This window comes from Sander vitreus, chromosome 11, assembly GCF_031162955.1.
Source record: "Sander vitreus isolate 19-12246 chromosome 11, sanVit1, whole genome shotgun sequence".
Lineage (NCBI taxonomy): Eukaryota > Metazoa > Chordata > Actinopteri > Perciformes > Percidae > Sander > Sander vitreus.
Genome location: NC_135865.1, coordinates 19,219,120 through 19,234,059, shown reverse-complemented (window position 1 = coordinate 19,234,059; position 14,940 = coordinate 19,219,120). Strand labels below are relative to the sequence as shown.

At 37.6% G+C, this 14,940-nt stretch overlaps 2 protein-coding genes and 1 non-coding gene across 3 annotated transcripts; 2 read left to right on the top strand and 1 right to left on the bottom strand.

Moving 5' to 3' along the window:
- The first annotated feature begins 51 nt into the window (after positions 1–51).
- On the top strand, positions 52–5,664 carry rpl24 (ribosomal protein L24). Its single transcript, XM_078262132.1, has 6 exons — positions 52–145; positions 272–347; positions 1,177–1,287; positions 4,183–4,319; positions 5,246–5,309; positions 5,530–5,664. Exons 1-6 carry the CDS (start codon positions 141–143, stop codon positions 5,608–5,610), a joined length of 474 nt encoding a protein of 157 aa, XP_078118258.1. The 5' UTR covers positions 52–140; the 3' UTR covers positions 5,611–5,664.
- Positions 2,585–2,753, top strand: LOC144526090 (small nucleolar RNA SNORA23). The gene has a single exon (XR_013502736.1). It is a non-coding gene; the product is annotated as a small nucleolar RNA SNORA23 (small nucleolar RNA).
- A 1,657-nt stretch (positions 5,665–7,321) lies between the features above and the next one.
- mpc2b (mitochondrial pyruvate carrier 2b) lies at positions 7,322–14,424 on the bottom strand. Its single transcript, XM_078262133.1, has 5 exons — positions 14,023–14,424; positions 10,709–10,749; positions 10,379–10,463; positions 9,130–9,241; positions 7,322–8,392 (listed from the first exon to the last, which is right to left on the bottom strand). Exons 1-5 carry the CDS (start codon positions 14,114–14,116, stop codon positions 8,344–8,346), a joined length of 381 nt encoding a protein of 126 aa, XP_078118259.1. The 5' UTR covers positions 14,117–14,424; the 3' UTR covers positions 7,322–8,343.
- Between the last annotated feature and the right edge of the window lie 516 nt (positions 14,425–14,940).

Genomic DNA, 14,940 nt, shown 5'->3' with positions numbered 1-14,940 from the left:
CGTAAAGTATTAACAACACATCAACTGACTGACAATAAATTATACTGTTTATTAGTTCATAAATATCGATTTGCAGTCTCCCTATTCCGTTTCCGCATCCGTCATCTTTCTTTCCGGTTTTGTGCCCTCTCGTAGCCATCATGAAGTGAGTGTACAGAATACTATCAAATGCCATCTCAACGCTTAAACAAACATTCTAACGATGTTATCTACATTAAGAGTGAACGTGTACTCTTTTCTATTAGTGATGCCATATATTTGTCGTTTCCAGGGTCGAGTTGTGCAGTTTCAGCGGGTACAAAATATACCCCGGCCATGGCCGCCGATACGCCAGGATAGACGGAAAGGTAACCATTCCGCCAACACCGGTTTCCAGTTGCTCTGTCTGTAGATACGTTGAAAGTACAATTAACTGATTCAATCTATGTATTCGTTGTCTATGTCGCCCTTATATACACGTTTGTAACATAAGCAACTGTCTCTGAAATGGGCCTTGTCGACTACATTGAATGCTAATGAAACTTGCTAAGTGCTAATGTTACGTTACTGTAAACTGATAGCGCCACAAAGTAGCACCTAAACAAGATATTATTTTAATTAGTGCAACGCTTATTAGCGGCGCTACGGTATTGTTCCCCCCCCACAACCGTCGAAGAGCTTTGCAATGTTGACAACATACAAATGTCACTGTCATAAGTAACGTTAACTAGCTTGGTATCTAAATTGTGTCAAAGGTAAAGGCACAGGTCTTTATGGTTCACTTCATTAGTGTATCACTTAATGCAATACATCCAGGAAAAGCCATTAGTATATTTGCTTTTCCCAGTTCTTATGGCTGTTTGCATAATCTCTCCCCATTCATGACAGTTTACCTTATTTAGCTTGTATTTGTTAGTTATTTAAACGTCTGAATTATTTTTATTATGTACTACACAGGGACCTCAAATTCCCACAATATAACAAATTATTGTAAATAGCATGTATATTACTTTCTGCGAACAATCCCACAGTGCAATGTGTCACATTGTGTTGATGTTTAAAAAATTGCACCTGTCAGTGATGTTGCAAAATGGCGATGAAACATATGTCTGAACATTATGAGAGTAACCTTGTGAGTGTCTATTATATGGGGATTTGTAAACTAGTAATCTGAGGATGTGATTTTCTGTCTGTTAGGTGTTCCAGTTTCTGAATGGCAAGTGTGAGTCCGCCTTCCTGGCCAAGAGGAACCCAAGACAGATCAACTGGACTGTGCTGTACAGACGCAAGCACAAGAAGGGCCAGTCTGTAAGTAACATGGTCTATGTGTGACTACATTAATAGTAACTCGGTGTTGTCTCAATAAAATCATTTAATATCTGCTTTTGAAAGTAGTGTTTGTTCATCAACAGTCTGTTGCATATGTTTGGCTGATAATGAATTTGATTCCTGGGTGTTTATTTTAACATGCCTATTAGTACAGCTGGCGGGGGGAAAAAAGCGTTCGATTAATTAGCTGCGCAGTACTTGGTAGCCTTGTCCGCCTAAATGAATTATAAATAAACATAAAAAACTAGTAAGCTATTTGCAGTATATTAAATCGTTTTTTTATCCTAATTATTTTGCACTGAAATGACACACTCGAGTCTGTCAGCTCTGACAGCGTTGCATCACGTGCACCTGCGCAATATCATAGCCTATGATTTCCGAAAATAGTACTATGTCAACTAGTGATATCAGCACAAGAACTGTTGAGGAATATGCAACATAATACTATACAATAATATACAATAAGACAATTGTTTTTGTCATATGTTATAACTGACAGACACTCATTTCAGTAGCTCTGTGCATGTCCTTGCACAGAGCGAGGCTGAACATAGGAGCTCAGCTTCGCGGCTAACCCTGGGGGATGCTACCGTAGTTGCGGGCGGGTGCGCCTGCAGTTATAAAACGATTATTAGACTAAAACATTAGAATATGCCAATTCTGATATGTTCATATAGCCTACTCAAAACAGACGAAGCAACCTAACGCAGACAAGTTAGCTTACCGTTTTTAGGTGATATGCCATGTTTGTAGTTGAGCTGTGATATGCAAACTTTGCATTCAACTTTTTTTTCTACCATCTATTTTTGTAAAATGCTGCCACACTGCCGATGTCTTTGACATGGTAGAGGAGGACTGACTATAAATTAAACGCTCACGATTAAATAAATATTCAACAAACCACCAGACCAAGGCCTTCTAGTACTTTCTTCATTCTGTCTCCAGTGGGTTGGGCTGATCCAAAAAAGTGAAAAGGGGGGGTGTTCTGAAGACAGACTGTTACCTGTGAAACAGGGGTGTTCTGAGAACACCCCCGTTAGCAATTAGTGCTTTCCACCTGATGAAATTAACACGGGAAAAAATAATAAAAATAAATAATTATTAAAAAAGAGAAATTAACACGGCAAAAAATCGACCAATCAGAATTTTGGTCGAGCCAGAACGTATCGGCCAATAAATCGACTAGTCGACTGGGAGATTACAGCCCTAGAATAAATGGATCCATTAATTCACCAGTTTAAAAAGACCCACTTGTTTACACATTTTTTTGGCTGCGGGTGAACGGTGTGCACGGTGTAAGTCTGTGTTATGTGCTGTTGCCTGACTGTGTTTTGCAGGCTGGGCAGCAGTGCTCACTCCACACCTGCAGCCATAGAGCAACTGGAGATCATAGTACTGGTCCTTGACATCTTACCATTGGCCAGCCTCCAAACTCTCCTACATGCTACAATACTCACCTGTAACTGTATAATGTGCAAACTAATTCCATTACAGCTAGCACTAATAAAATACCAGCATTTCAGGGATACTGCATGGTAGGGCTGGGCAATATTTCAATATTATATTGAGCTCGTGATATGAGACTAGATATCGTCCTAAATTTTGAAGAATTGTAATATCGTTGCTTGATAACTTTTAGTCTTTTCCTGGTTTTAAAGGCTGCATTACAGTGAAGTGAACTGTACTTTTCTGAATTTACCAGACTGTTCTAGCTCTTCTATTATTTGCCTTTAACCACTTAGTCATTATATCCACATTATGGTGGTTATTTATCTAAAATCTAAATGTGGAAGATATTTTGTGAAAGCACCAACCTTACAATATCGACATTGAGGGGTTTGGTCAAAAATATCGTGATATTTGATTTACTCCATATCGCCCGGCCCTACTGCATGGCATAACTTGGTTTTAAAATGTTAGTGTCAGTCTATATTTTAAAGTAGAATGGGTGAAATTCATCAACACTAACAATTCTAACGCATCAATAATTTGCTAGGTAATCAGCAGTATGTTTGGCACTTAGTGGCTAATAAAAGTGACATTAAGAGCCAACATTTTCTTTCTTTTTTTTTTCTTGCGAATAATGTGTTGTGTATCAGAGGACGCACACACAGACTTGTTTTATGATGGTTGGAGACACTCTTGATATTGGTTAGGTGAAACCCATCCGGGGATAGGTTTGCCAATTTAGTTAAGTTGTATTTGGAAAATGGTGGTTAGATTTGGCGATTCCTGAAAATGTAGTTAAAACAACTTTAGTTAAGTTAAGAACTGAAGTTTGTCTTTTTCTAAAGTTTCATCAATAAAGTTTTGTGTTTAGGTTTAAACCTGATTCAATACCTAGAGGAACAAGGTGTTTTTTTTTAATATAAACAAAATGAACACAATGTAAGATTCTGATTATGTAGGGTACTCTTTATCCTGTGTCATTGAGTGAACAGCGGTTGGCTATGTAGTATGGTTGCATAATATGTAGTGTTTTTTTTTAAATTTTTTTAGCTTCATTGATATCAACTGCCGCAATAATCCTATCACTAAAGGCTGCACACATATCGCGAAAGACACTATCAGAAAACGGCACTGTAAAATGTAACTCATTCTTTTTTTTTAGTGGTGCATTTTATATTCAATAAAATGTTGGAAATGATTTGCTTTCATTGGTTTAAATTCAACAAGCAGTGTGTTGTAGTTGAGCAGAAATGCAGAACTGAGTACACTTTAATATCTATTTATCGCAAGCAATATCGTTAATTGAGATCTTTATTTTATTACAAGTTTGTTGCATGTCTCATATTTTCCTCATATTGTGCAATTGTACTCTGTAGAGCATATTGTGGAAAAATAAACGTAGGTCTCTTAATGCATTTTTAACAGGAAGAGGTGGCAAAGAAGCGTACCCGCCGCGCAGTGAAATTCCAGAGGGCCATCACTGGTGCCTCCCTGGCTGAGATCATGGCCAAGAGGAACCAGAAACCCGAGGTCCGCAAGGCCCAGAGGGAGCAGGCCATCAGGTGAGGACACAAACTGTACCTTTTTTATGTATTGATTTTAAAACCGGTTTCTTGGTTGCTCGAGTCGGGCCATTTTAACTCAAACATTGAGGGGCTGTAGTTTTAGCAGGAGAGACATTATGCACTTAATATTGTGGAATTTGAGTTGGACATCTTGGTGGTAAAGGGCCACAGCTGGCCTTGCAAAATGTCTAATCTTGCAACATGTTTTCACTATGAAAGGTTACTCATAAAACAGCAATGTGGAATCAATTTAGCAGAATTTGAAAACTTATGAATATTGGGGTTAAATGGGTGATAAATGAAATTAAGAAGGTACGTTTACTTTTTGCATGATTTAAATAAAAAAGGGGGGATGTGGTTGGCAAGCTATAGCGTAACATGTACTAAACTACAGTTATGGTTTAAATTGCACAATGGAGAGCTCTGCTGGAAATGGCTTAACAGTTAGTTACAATAGTGTCAAAAAAATAACCAGCCTCAAACCTGTTGATAAAACCATCTCTGGACAAGTTGTTGTGAGGGTTAGACAATATGTTGATGTATATTGTCGTGAGACAATATATTTATAAAACTTTTTATACTAAGGTACATATCCCTTAAATATCTTTTAGGGGTATTAAGATATTTGCAAATTCATCATCAGGACTGCTTTATGGCTATAATTCATTTTTATAAAACTTTTGCATCAATGTAAAGATGTACCTTGTTTCTGCCAGGTATTTTCTTTTCTCAATTAGCTGAAGGCATGTTTCTGAAAACGCGTTGCTGTATGGTTGTTTTATCCATAAATGGTTTCTAATTATTTTTTTAGATAGGCCTATGTGTTTGTCAGATTATAAGATTACATGATAGCAGGAAGATGACAGGATTTTATCCATATCGTGGGTAGTTTGGCTGATTGTTTTTTCTTTTCTTTTTGTCAGAGCTGCCAAGGAGGCCAAGAAGGCAAAGCAGGCAGCCAAGAAGCCTGCTGCTCCAAGTGCAAAGGTAAGAACTCTAACCATACAGTAGTTTTGTTTTTATAGGTATTTCCTTTCACCAATATTAAACCTGGGATGCTATATAGTATACATGTCAAAAATTAGAGTACTATTTGTGGCATTTGGAAAGAAAAAACGAAATATTACTTAAGCAACTTCATTGTCGGTTTCAAATTGTAACATGGTGATTTGTAACTGTACTGAACTTAATGCATTTCTCCTTGCAGTCGTCTACAAAGGCAGCACCGAGACCCAAGATCGCTAAGACCATGAAGGTCAGCGCACCCCGCGTCGGTGGAAAACGCTAAACCTGACGTATTGTTTAGGGTTGTGAATAAAGGACTTTTGATTAACCATCATAAGTGTGATTTGTAATTTGATAAGACAAATGTTGAAGCAAGATCATATTGAAAACCATATCAAAGCCATGCTTATGGGAAAAATGATCGATTCTCTCTAGAACGATTCAATGCTCATTTCTAATAAGTTTAGGCTGTTCATCTACTTTATCACATTACATCCGACCACCTCATGTTTCATGTTCTAAGAAGCCAATTCTCCACCTTTAAACGTGACTGAGCCTCTGACATGTAAGATTACTGGGAGAGAAGGTGACTTTCACAAGCATGTTTAAGGCTTAAGCATGGAATGACTTCAAAATAAAAACCTCAGTGGACAAAGGATTTCATTAAAACTTGTGTGACAAATGTCAATGAGTAGCAAACTCAGATTTATATGTATATTTTTAAATATCACGCATGGAAATATACATAAAATTGTTGCATCAAGATGCGTCAATCGGTTTAGAACCTAGTCGTGAGGTGCCAAGAGAGTCCCACCCCTAATGCTTAAATATAACAGTCAACCTGCGGTGTAAGTGGCTTTTCACGACAAAGAACAACCTTTTGATCGAGTTCATTACACTATTTAGGGATCACGGCTGCATAATGACTTAACTAAGTTTACAAACAAGACTTATAGTAACATTCAAAGTCAGACCATTGGGTTTCTGATAAGATTGTTTGGCTGTTGGCACCCGGGTAGCTCATCTGGTAGAGCAGGCACCCATATACAGAGGTTTACTCCTCAATGTAACGGCCGCAGGTTCAACTCTGCCCTGCGGCCCTTTTGCTGCATGTCATTCCCCTTCTCTCCCCTTTCATGTCTACAGCTGTCCTATATAAAGACCTAAAATGCCCAAAAAAATAATCTTAAAAAAAAAAGATTGTTTGTTTGGCTGTCTCAATCAAGACAGTCACTTAAGACTATTACTGTTGCATTATGGTGAACATCAGGAGGCCTTTTTCATAGCAGACATTTAGACTTGTAACAGGAAAAGCACGCGTTACTAACAAATTATCCTATTTAGGGAGCTAGCAGGCTCAATATCAGAGCCCTGGGACACTGAAATACTAAATGTATTAATTTAAACTGTACTTTTCCTGCTATGACATGTCAATATGTTATCATAGCTCCACCAAACCTTAATCTGAGCCTCTAACCTTAGTCCAGATGATGCCTCTGTGCTGTAATCTATCCTGGTGTCAGACTTCTAAATTTGAATCGGTGAAGTTACTATTATTCTGTCGTGGAATGACCCAAGCTTAATATGAAAAAATATTTTGAAGGATGTGTGTTTTTGTTAAAAAAAAAAAAAAAAAGTTACCTTAGAACAGTGTTGAGAATTAACTCCATTGTGGATGTTAAAATGATCCGTTGCTCTGTAGTGCAGACTGTAAGCAGCAGAGGGGGATGAAGTTTCAGATTGTCCCGTCTCTGGACTAGTGCTGCCCACGTAAAAGGACTGAAGCTCAAAAAGGTTTATACTTGAAACAGTGTAGCCCACACCTATTTGTAACCCAGAAACACAAATCTGATCAGTGTTTTGCATTAACAGTTGCCTCTTTTATTCAATAAACACACACCTGGGTGAATTTATCTTTTAGGGCTGTAGTAAATTATTTTCTATCCAATTTGTATTCTATAAAAGTGAAAAACAACTAAAAAATGACCATCAGGTGATGTCCTCAAACAGGATTTATTAGCATTACAGAGCCATAATTATCAACCATCCAAGTGCCATTTGTTCAGTCAGCAGAAGAAATATTTATGTGATGACACCAATTATTGCTAAAATATTCAGGGGGTTATAAATGTTAACTATAGTGGGAACATGTCAATGAAAGTACTATTCTTACACAGAAAAATATAAAACACCTTTCTAGGAACAAAAAGGCATTCAACAGCAGGATTTTGATAAAGAGCCGTTGGCGTGTCAGTGTTCACTAGTTGACTGTAACAATCAAAAAGCTGCACAGGTAAATATGTGGCATTGGTGTAAGTTTTTCTGATAAAGAATCAGAAAATAACATAGCATCTTCCTATACAGTTTTCACTACAAGGTCATGTTTTAATCAAGTCATTAATAAATTAAGATTTGCTCTCACACAGATTAAAGCCATTAAAATGGAAGGAATCATTACATGGTAATCAATAATGATTTAATATCCACTGAGGTACAGATGCCATAACTGTAACCTATTGATAAATAAGTAAATGGAAAAAATGAATGTGATGAAATCCCTCTTAATTTCATTTGGGAAAACATTCCTTTAAACCACATTCAACACATATCCAGGAGTTATATTTTTTTGGGAAATTAATGCATGAGGTACTGATTGCTACACCTGAAAAATAATGATGGAAAAAAACAAAAACTTCCCAAATAGTGCACGAGACATAAAGCATGAACTTAGATTAAAGAATGTACAATCGTACAAGTTTTTGTACTTGTGCGTTGATGACCACAATTCTTAAGTGTGCGTGTTAAAACAGTTCAAAAAAATGCTCTGTCTCTTGTTTTTTTTACACCCTGAGGAAATTTGAAACTCAAGGAAAAGTGCACATTTCCAACAGGCTTAATGTGGTAGAATTATGGTTATGGCATGGGTGTTATGGAGACGATGTAGAGATGATGGGAAGGGGCAGGTTGATGTCTCCCTTTAAGTCCACTGAAGGAAGTGTTGGCAACAGAAAAGCACTCAGGATTCTGCAGCCTCTTTAGCCTGTGCCTTCAAATCCTGGTTGTGTCTATTAGAGAAGAAAAATAACATTATATATTTAATTTACATTATGAATTTGTTTGTACGTTATTCCGCCATTTCATGTGCTGCCTGATCACAGTGAATAAAGAAGCACACGTGAGCTGTAGCAATATTTAAATTATTACTACGCATCATTCATTTTAATGAATAATACTTTTTCTTAGGCAAATACAAATACTGTATAGCACAATCAATCAAGCTCAGTAGTAAATGGTCGATCAGCCAGCCAATGGGACATAAACACAAAGGAACAGTTTCAACGACCCTTTCACCGTCATAGTCAAACACACTGAATGTAAACCACGCAAGAATAGAGTAAACAACCAAGTAACCAGTGATGTAATGGAAGGTCTCGCAACATGTCCGGACAGTTAAGTGGAACTTTTTGCTCAATGCGTTCCACTGAGCTGGATAGATATATAAGCTCAACTTCTAATCAGCTATGCATAAGGAATACATATTGAACAGAAATCTACGGTGTACTTATCTTGCATCATGAAAGTAGTTCTAACAGAAATAAGGTCAGTTAGACTGTACATTAAGCACAACACACACACCCACACACCCACACACACACCCACACACACACCCACACACACACACACACACACACACACACACACACACACACACACACACACACACACACACACACACACACACACACACACACACACACACACACACACACACACACACACACACACACACACACACACACACCTCCAAATCCTGTAGAGCTGGGAGCTTCCTGCGCAGCCGAGAAAGAAGTTGACACAAAACAGGTTCCAGTTCTTCGGGATTATGACCAATGAGTATCTGGACCAGATCAGGCCTGGTGGAAGAAGGTCAGCCGTAAGGTTATGCACACTAATGGTGAACCAGCTGTTGAGAACAGAGTCTGCGTTTTGGCCGTAACAGATAAGATTTGTTTGAAGAAACATATTGCAAAAGCAGATGCATCACACAACCTTTAGCACAGATTGGTCATATTCTCTCGGAACAGATAAACTGATCAGACTGAACAAGGCAGAGATAAAAAAAAAAAAAACAATTCACTGCAGCATATTTTTGAAAATCCTTCGACTAAGGATGCACTATTTAAAGCTACAGTGTGTAGTTTCTATCGCCCCCATGAGGAATTCTAAGTACCGTATTTTCCCGACTACAAGTCGCACTTTTTTTTCATAGTTTGGCTAGTCCTTATATATCAAAATATATAGAATTTAACATGTTTTTAAAATGTTAATTCATACTGACTTACATGAACCAAGGAGTAAACATTACCGTCTACAGCCGCTTGTTGGACTCGCTGGCTTGTTATGTTAATTTAGCCTATTCAGCATCCCAGGTATGTTCTTTATGCTATTGTGTAGCTGAATAACTGTTAATGTATACGTTAACCTATTTAGCCTGTTGTTCTGTGTGCTATTGTGTAGTTGAATAACTTGCCTTTCTAGATTAAATGTCTGTTCTTGGTCTTGGATTTTGTGAAATAAATTTCTAAATAAATGCGACTTATACTGTATATATGTTTTTTTTTTTTCCTCTTCACAACGTATTTTTGGACTGATGCGACTTATACTCCGGAGCGACTTATAGTCCGGAAAATACGGTAATGACAACAACACTGTCGGCGCATCCACCTAACGCAAAACTTCGGTGATTAGTAGCGCTTAACCCGTCAAATCAAGGAGGACAAGGAGGATTAAAAAAACATGATGGACTCTTTAGAAGAGGTAATTATCTTGTAATTGTAAAACGCATCACTCAGCTTGTCGTCGGATGGCACCAATTTGTAAACATAGCCATACTGAGAAATACAGAGAGAGTTTTGTGGAGCCGATAGGCTTAATTAGCTTTATATCAACTCATTTGGCAATGGCTTGAATGTAAATAAATGTGCACTATAGCTTTATGTACAGGACATATTTTTTGGTTTTTCGTAGATGACACTACAATTTAACTTTACCTGTGGCTGTCAGCACTGCAGACTGGGAGGTACTGAGTTTTTCGGCTGGCCGAGTCATATCAGCCAAACCGGCTGCTACCAGACCCTGTAGAGGTGAAGAGACCACATTCATCTATTTGAATTGATGAGACTAATAATTACAAAATGGTGACAGGTTAAGTCCTTTATGTCTATGACAATGGTTCCCAACCTTAAACACATTTCTGCCAACACAAAATAATCCTCATTTTTTTTCTTACTTTTGCTTTGTTTTTGAAGGGGTCACAAGCCAAAAAAGGTTGGGAACACTGGTATACCTACACAAATTAAACTTTGTGGAAATGCACTCACCCATTTAAACATCGGGGCCCAGAAGAAAACTGTTTTTGGACCTAAAATAAAAACAACGTAGAAAGGGAAAAATGAAACTTGGCAGTTATGTTCCAACAGTATATATAATTATGTTATTTGGTGTAATTTCAAAGTTTTTCAAGATTTTCTCCCTGATGTTTCTTTAAGGCCGATATCGATACAAATATTTGGTGCTTTAAAAATCCGATATTCCGATATATATTTAAAAAATATATATCCAGAAACACGTAACAAAACATAAACAGATTTCCCTAACATTAGTTATTTGTAGTTATTTATGAGCCCTCACTAAAATAATATGATAATGTTTAGCTTAGATAATGTTTTTACTTAGATTTGTTTAACAACAGAACAGGGGAACATCAAAATATATTAACATTCTGATAAATAAAATGTATAAAAATACAATCTTAAGATATGAATCTTAAAGTCCTTTGAACAAAAAGACAATAACAAAAAAGAAAAACAGAGTTGCCAACAGGGACGTTGTAGAGCGCCCTCTGGTGGACAAACTATGCAACACTTATACATGGTTGAAGGGTGTTTCGTCCGTTTTTGTTTTATTTTTTTAAATATTAATTTATCGGCCATTATAAATGCCGATACCGATAGTTTGGAAAATGCCTAATATCGGCCGATAATAACGGCCCGTCTGGCTCTAGTTTCTAATCTGCCTGCTGGGCTTTTCTAATGGGCGTAAAGAAGAAACCTAATCATCCGGTCGAGCAACTCCAGCCCGAATATCCGCGAACAGATACCAGGACACGTATGCAGCCCTACACAAGTTAATAAAACACCACATGGCAATATGTTTTAATTGTTTTTTTCATATTCTTTTTTTATTTCAAACAAAACACCAAGCTAACAGCAATAACAGTAACAGCGGGAGATTAGTACATTAAAAATAATAAAAAAAATAAAAACAACTAAAAACAGAACTAAACAAATAAGGACTGACTCATGTTTTCCCAAACTGCTGTTTAATCACACCCTGGACACAGCACTAGAATACCGGGATTTCTTAGCTGGCGAGAGTGACAGGGGCAGGAGCTCGGATGCACCTGTAATATGTCCGTTGTACGTATGGGTTCATGTGGCGGGCAGACAACAAGGTAAAGTGACACAGGCGGCCCACCTGTATAGACACACACTAAAAAGGCTATCTCTGTGACATATCCCGTTAAAGTAACATCTCCCCTGGGAGGAACTTTTTATTTATTTATTTATTTATAGCAATACCTTTTAACTGTCCTCAATCTCTGAACGTTGGCTTCAGGACAACAAAATGTTGCAAAGCAATAACACAAAATATCTCACATAAACTGAGGTAGCTACTGAATGCACAGAAAAGCTGCTGGTCTGGAATGAGCTTTCTTCACATTCCTGCACTATGCTGCAGGTTAAACAAGAACTTCTATCGTGGCAAATCACTGCTGAGGCAGGTGGCTAGTCTCCGCCCCTTCATTACCTGGTCAGAAAGTTGTCCTTGACAACCAGAGCTCCAGTAACCGAGCAAAGCAAAGACCAGACTGTCCCCTGTGACTCCTCAATCTCAGTACCCTATGGTAGTATCCGTGTCAAGGAGATCTGAATGTGTGTGTGTGTGTGTGTGTGTGTGTGTGTGTGTGTGTGTGTGTACATGTAGAAACAGTTCAGTTCAGTTTTTTTAGGTACTCCTATCTAAACACAATGCAGCCCTAACGCAATTAATCCTTCGTTCATAAAGGTTATAATGCTCAGTTTCTGTTCAGGTTTTTTTTTTTTTAGAGAGGTGTCATTGTTTGGGGTGTGGTGGAATTGTATTGCATTATATTGGGAGGTGTTTCTAGTATAGTCTGCCCTTATTTATAAAAAGCGGGTTGACAAATCATACCTTCATGAAGGTAAGATTTATTGCAGGACTACTGCTTTAGTCTGAGCTAGGTGTATCTTTTAACCGAGTGTAGAAGTTACTATAATGTTCAACACTGTATCACAAGATTTAGACAAATTAAAAATGCTATAAATCATGATTAAAGCTTGAACAATAAGTCAATTAAGGCAAAACAATATATATTCAGAAACAATTTTTAGAATAGATTACTCTTTATTAGGTGTGGGGGGGAAAAAAATTGATTCACGTGTGTATCGGGGTTTTTCTTGCAACGATTTTTAAAATCAATTCTTTTCCCCAGAATCTATATTTTTTATCAACGTTTCACCTGATTATTTTCTGTTTATACAGTACCGCCGACGGCGAGTACATCATATCAGTTTCCAGCAAAACCGACCGAAAGCAGAAAATACATGTTATGTACTTCTTTACCAATGAAATACATGTCAGACTGACTGACATGTGATGTGCATTCTTTTTAGAAAACAATTTGTTTTTAGAAATTTATAAAAAGATTTTTATTCATTTTTGTTTTTGTTAAAGAGGGAAAAGAAACTCGCAATACTATGGAATCACAATATTTCTAGAATCGCAATACAAACTGAATCGGCACCCATGTATCGTGAAGGAATGGAAACGGGACCAAAGCATATTGTCCCAGCCCTACAGTGAGTTAAACAAATAAAAATAATTTAAAAAATGTGCTTTCTGTAAGCTTCTCATATGTGACAATTTGCTGCTTTTCTCTGTAGATTTTTTTTTATGGAATATGTTTGAGTTTTGGACGGATGCTTGGACAAAGCAAGACATTTTTAAGACGCCACCTTAGGCCCCACAGTACTTATGGTGATATATTTGTTTTACATTTCATAGACTAAACAATTAAACGAAAGAGTAATACGATTACTAATACGCAGATTTATAATTGGTAGTTGCAGCCCAACTAGAATTAAAAGCAGGCCTACCATTATCAAAACGTTACTTTTCTAGAGATCGTATATTATTTGCACAAGTTGATATGATGACAATAACAGCACAACTGTTCTGGTTAATGAGTGGCTTAAAAATAAATAATCTACATTTTAACTCCTTTTAAATATTACCACAATAAACTTCTTGGCTTTAGTAGCATACACATTGTCCCGGTCATGAACGGAGCTTTTCTTCACAGACTGAGCTGTTTAGGATCCCAGCAGATTAGGGTCTCCCAGGGCAACACTGACATATGAAAACAATCAATGACCTTCATACAGAATTATCAAGAATAGACAGGAGCTGCTGTTTGATCCACATCACTTGTAACGTTACCACACATCACAGCTGGAAACACAGAGCCCAACCAGTCACCCACCACCGAGAGACATCACAAACACAGACCCAGACTGCGAATCACACGCCGGATGATACAACTCTGTATTACCTGCCGGGTGGTTGTAAATAGGTCTCAGTTTGGCGGGCAGCATATGCTCGATCTTGTCCAAAATCCTGTGATAGGATACTCTCAGCGCAGCCATGATTGTAGATGTTGTTCGGATGGAAATGAAGACACTGAGAGGGACTTGAAGCTAACTCGCTAAATTGTTAGCTAACGTTAGTCTTTAAGGCCACAGAAAACGTTTGCCTTCGTCTACTTGCACGATGTTGTCAAATACATAAATGGCAGGTAGGTCAAACGATCTGAGGTGATGCTGCTGTCCTACTGTCGACCTTCCCTCGGCACCACTGTGACCATTCTATCGGGACTGCTAGCTTCTCGGTAACGTTAACTTCTGTTTGACCGACACGACGAGCCGAGGTGACTTTCTGTACGCTGCAACCTACCTACCGCGCGAGACATGTTCCACTATCCTCATTGGCCCGCCTTGTCAGAACACCGGTATGATTGGTTTAGAAAGGACTGCTACTTTTTCAGCCCGGCGTATCCCAACTGGGTGGAAACAAATCATCGCTTTGACAAGTAATTCTTACAAAAAAATGTGGGATGTTACACATTTGATAACTTCTCTTAAGTTACATTGAAATCAAAAAGGGCATACAAAATAAAATGTTACAGTTGTATTCCTGATACATGTAGAACGTAATCTGTCTTTGTCCTTTCATTATATTTATTTTGTCTCTGTAACTGTTAGTGTTGATTGGATTTATTTGATTGTACTCTCCATTTAAATTGTTTAAGGGAAAAATTTAATTTCATATTTATTAGTTTGAATTTGAATGGTTTTATATAATAACAGGTTTATAATTTATTTGTGTCGAAAACAGGACAACAAGACAGGCAAAGACAACATATGATTATGAGGACCCCCAATTTGTTAAGTTCAATATTTGATTTATGTGA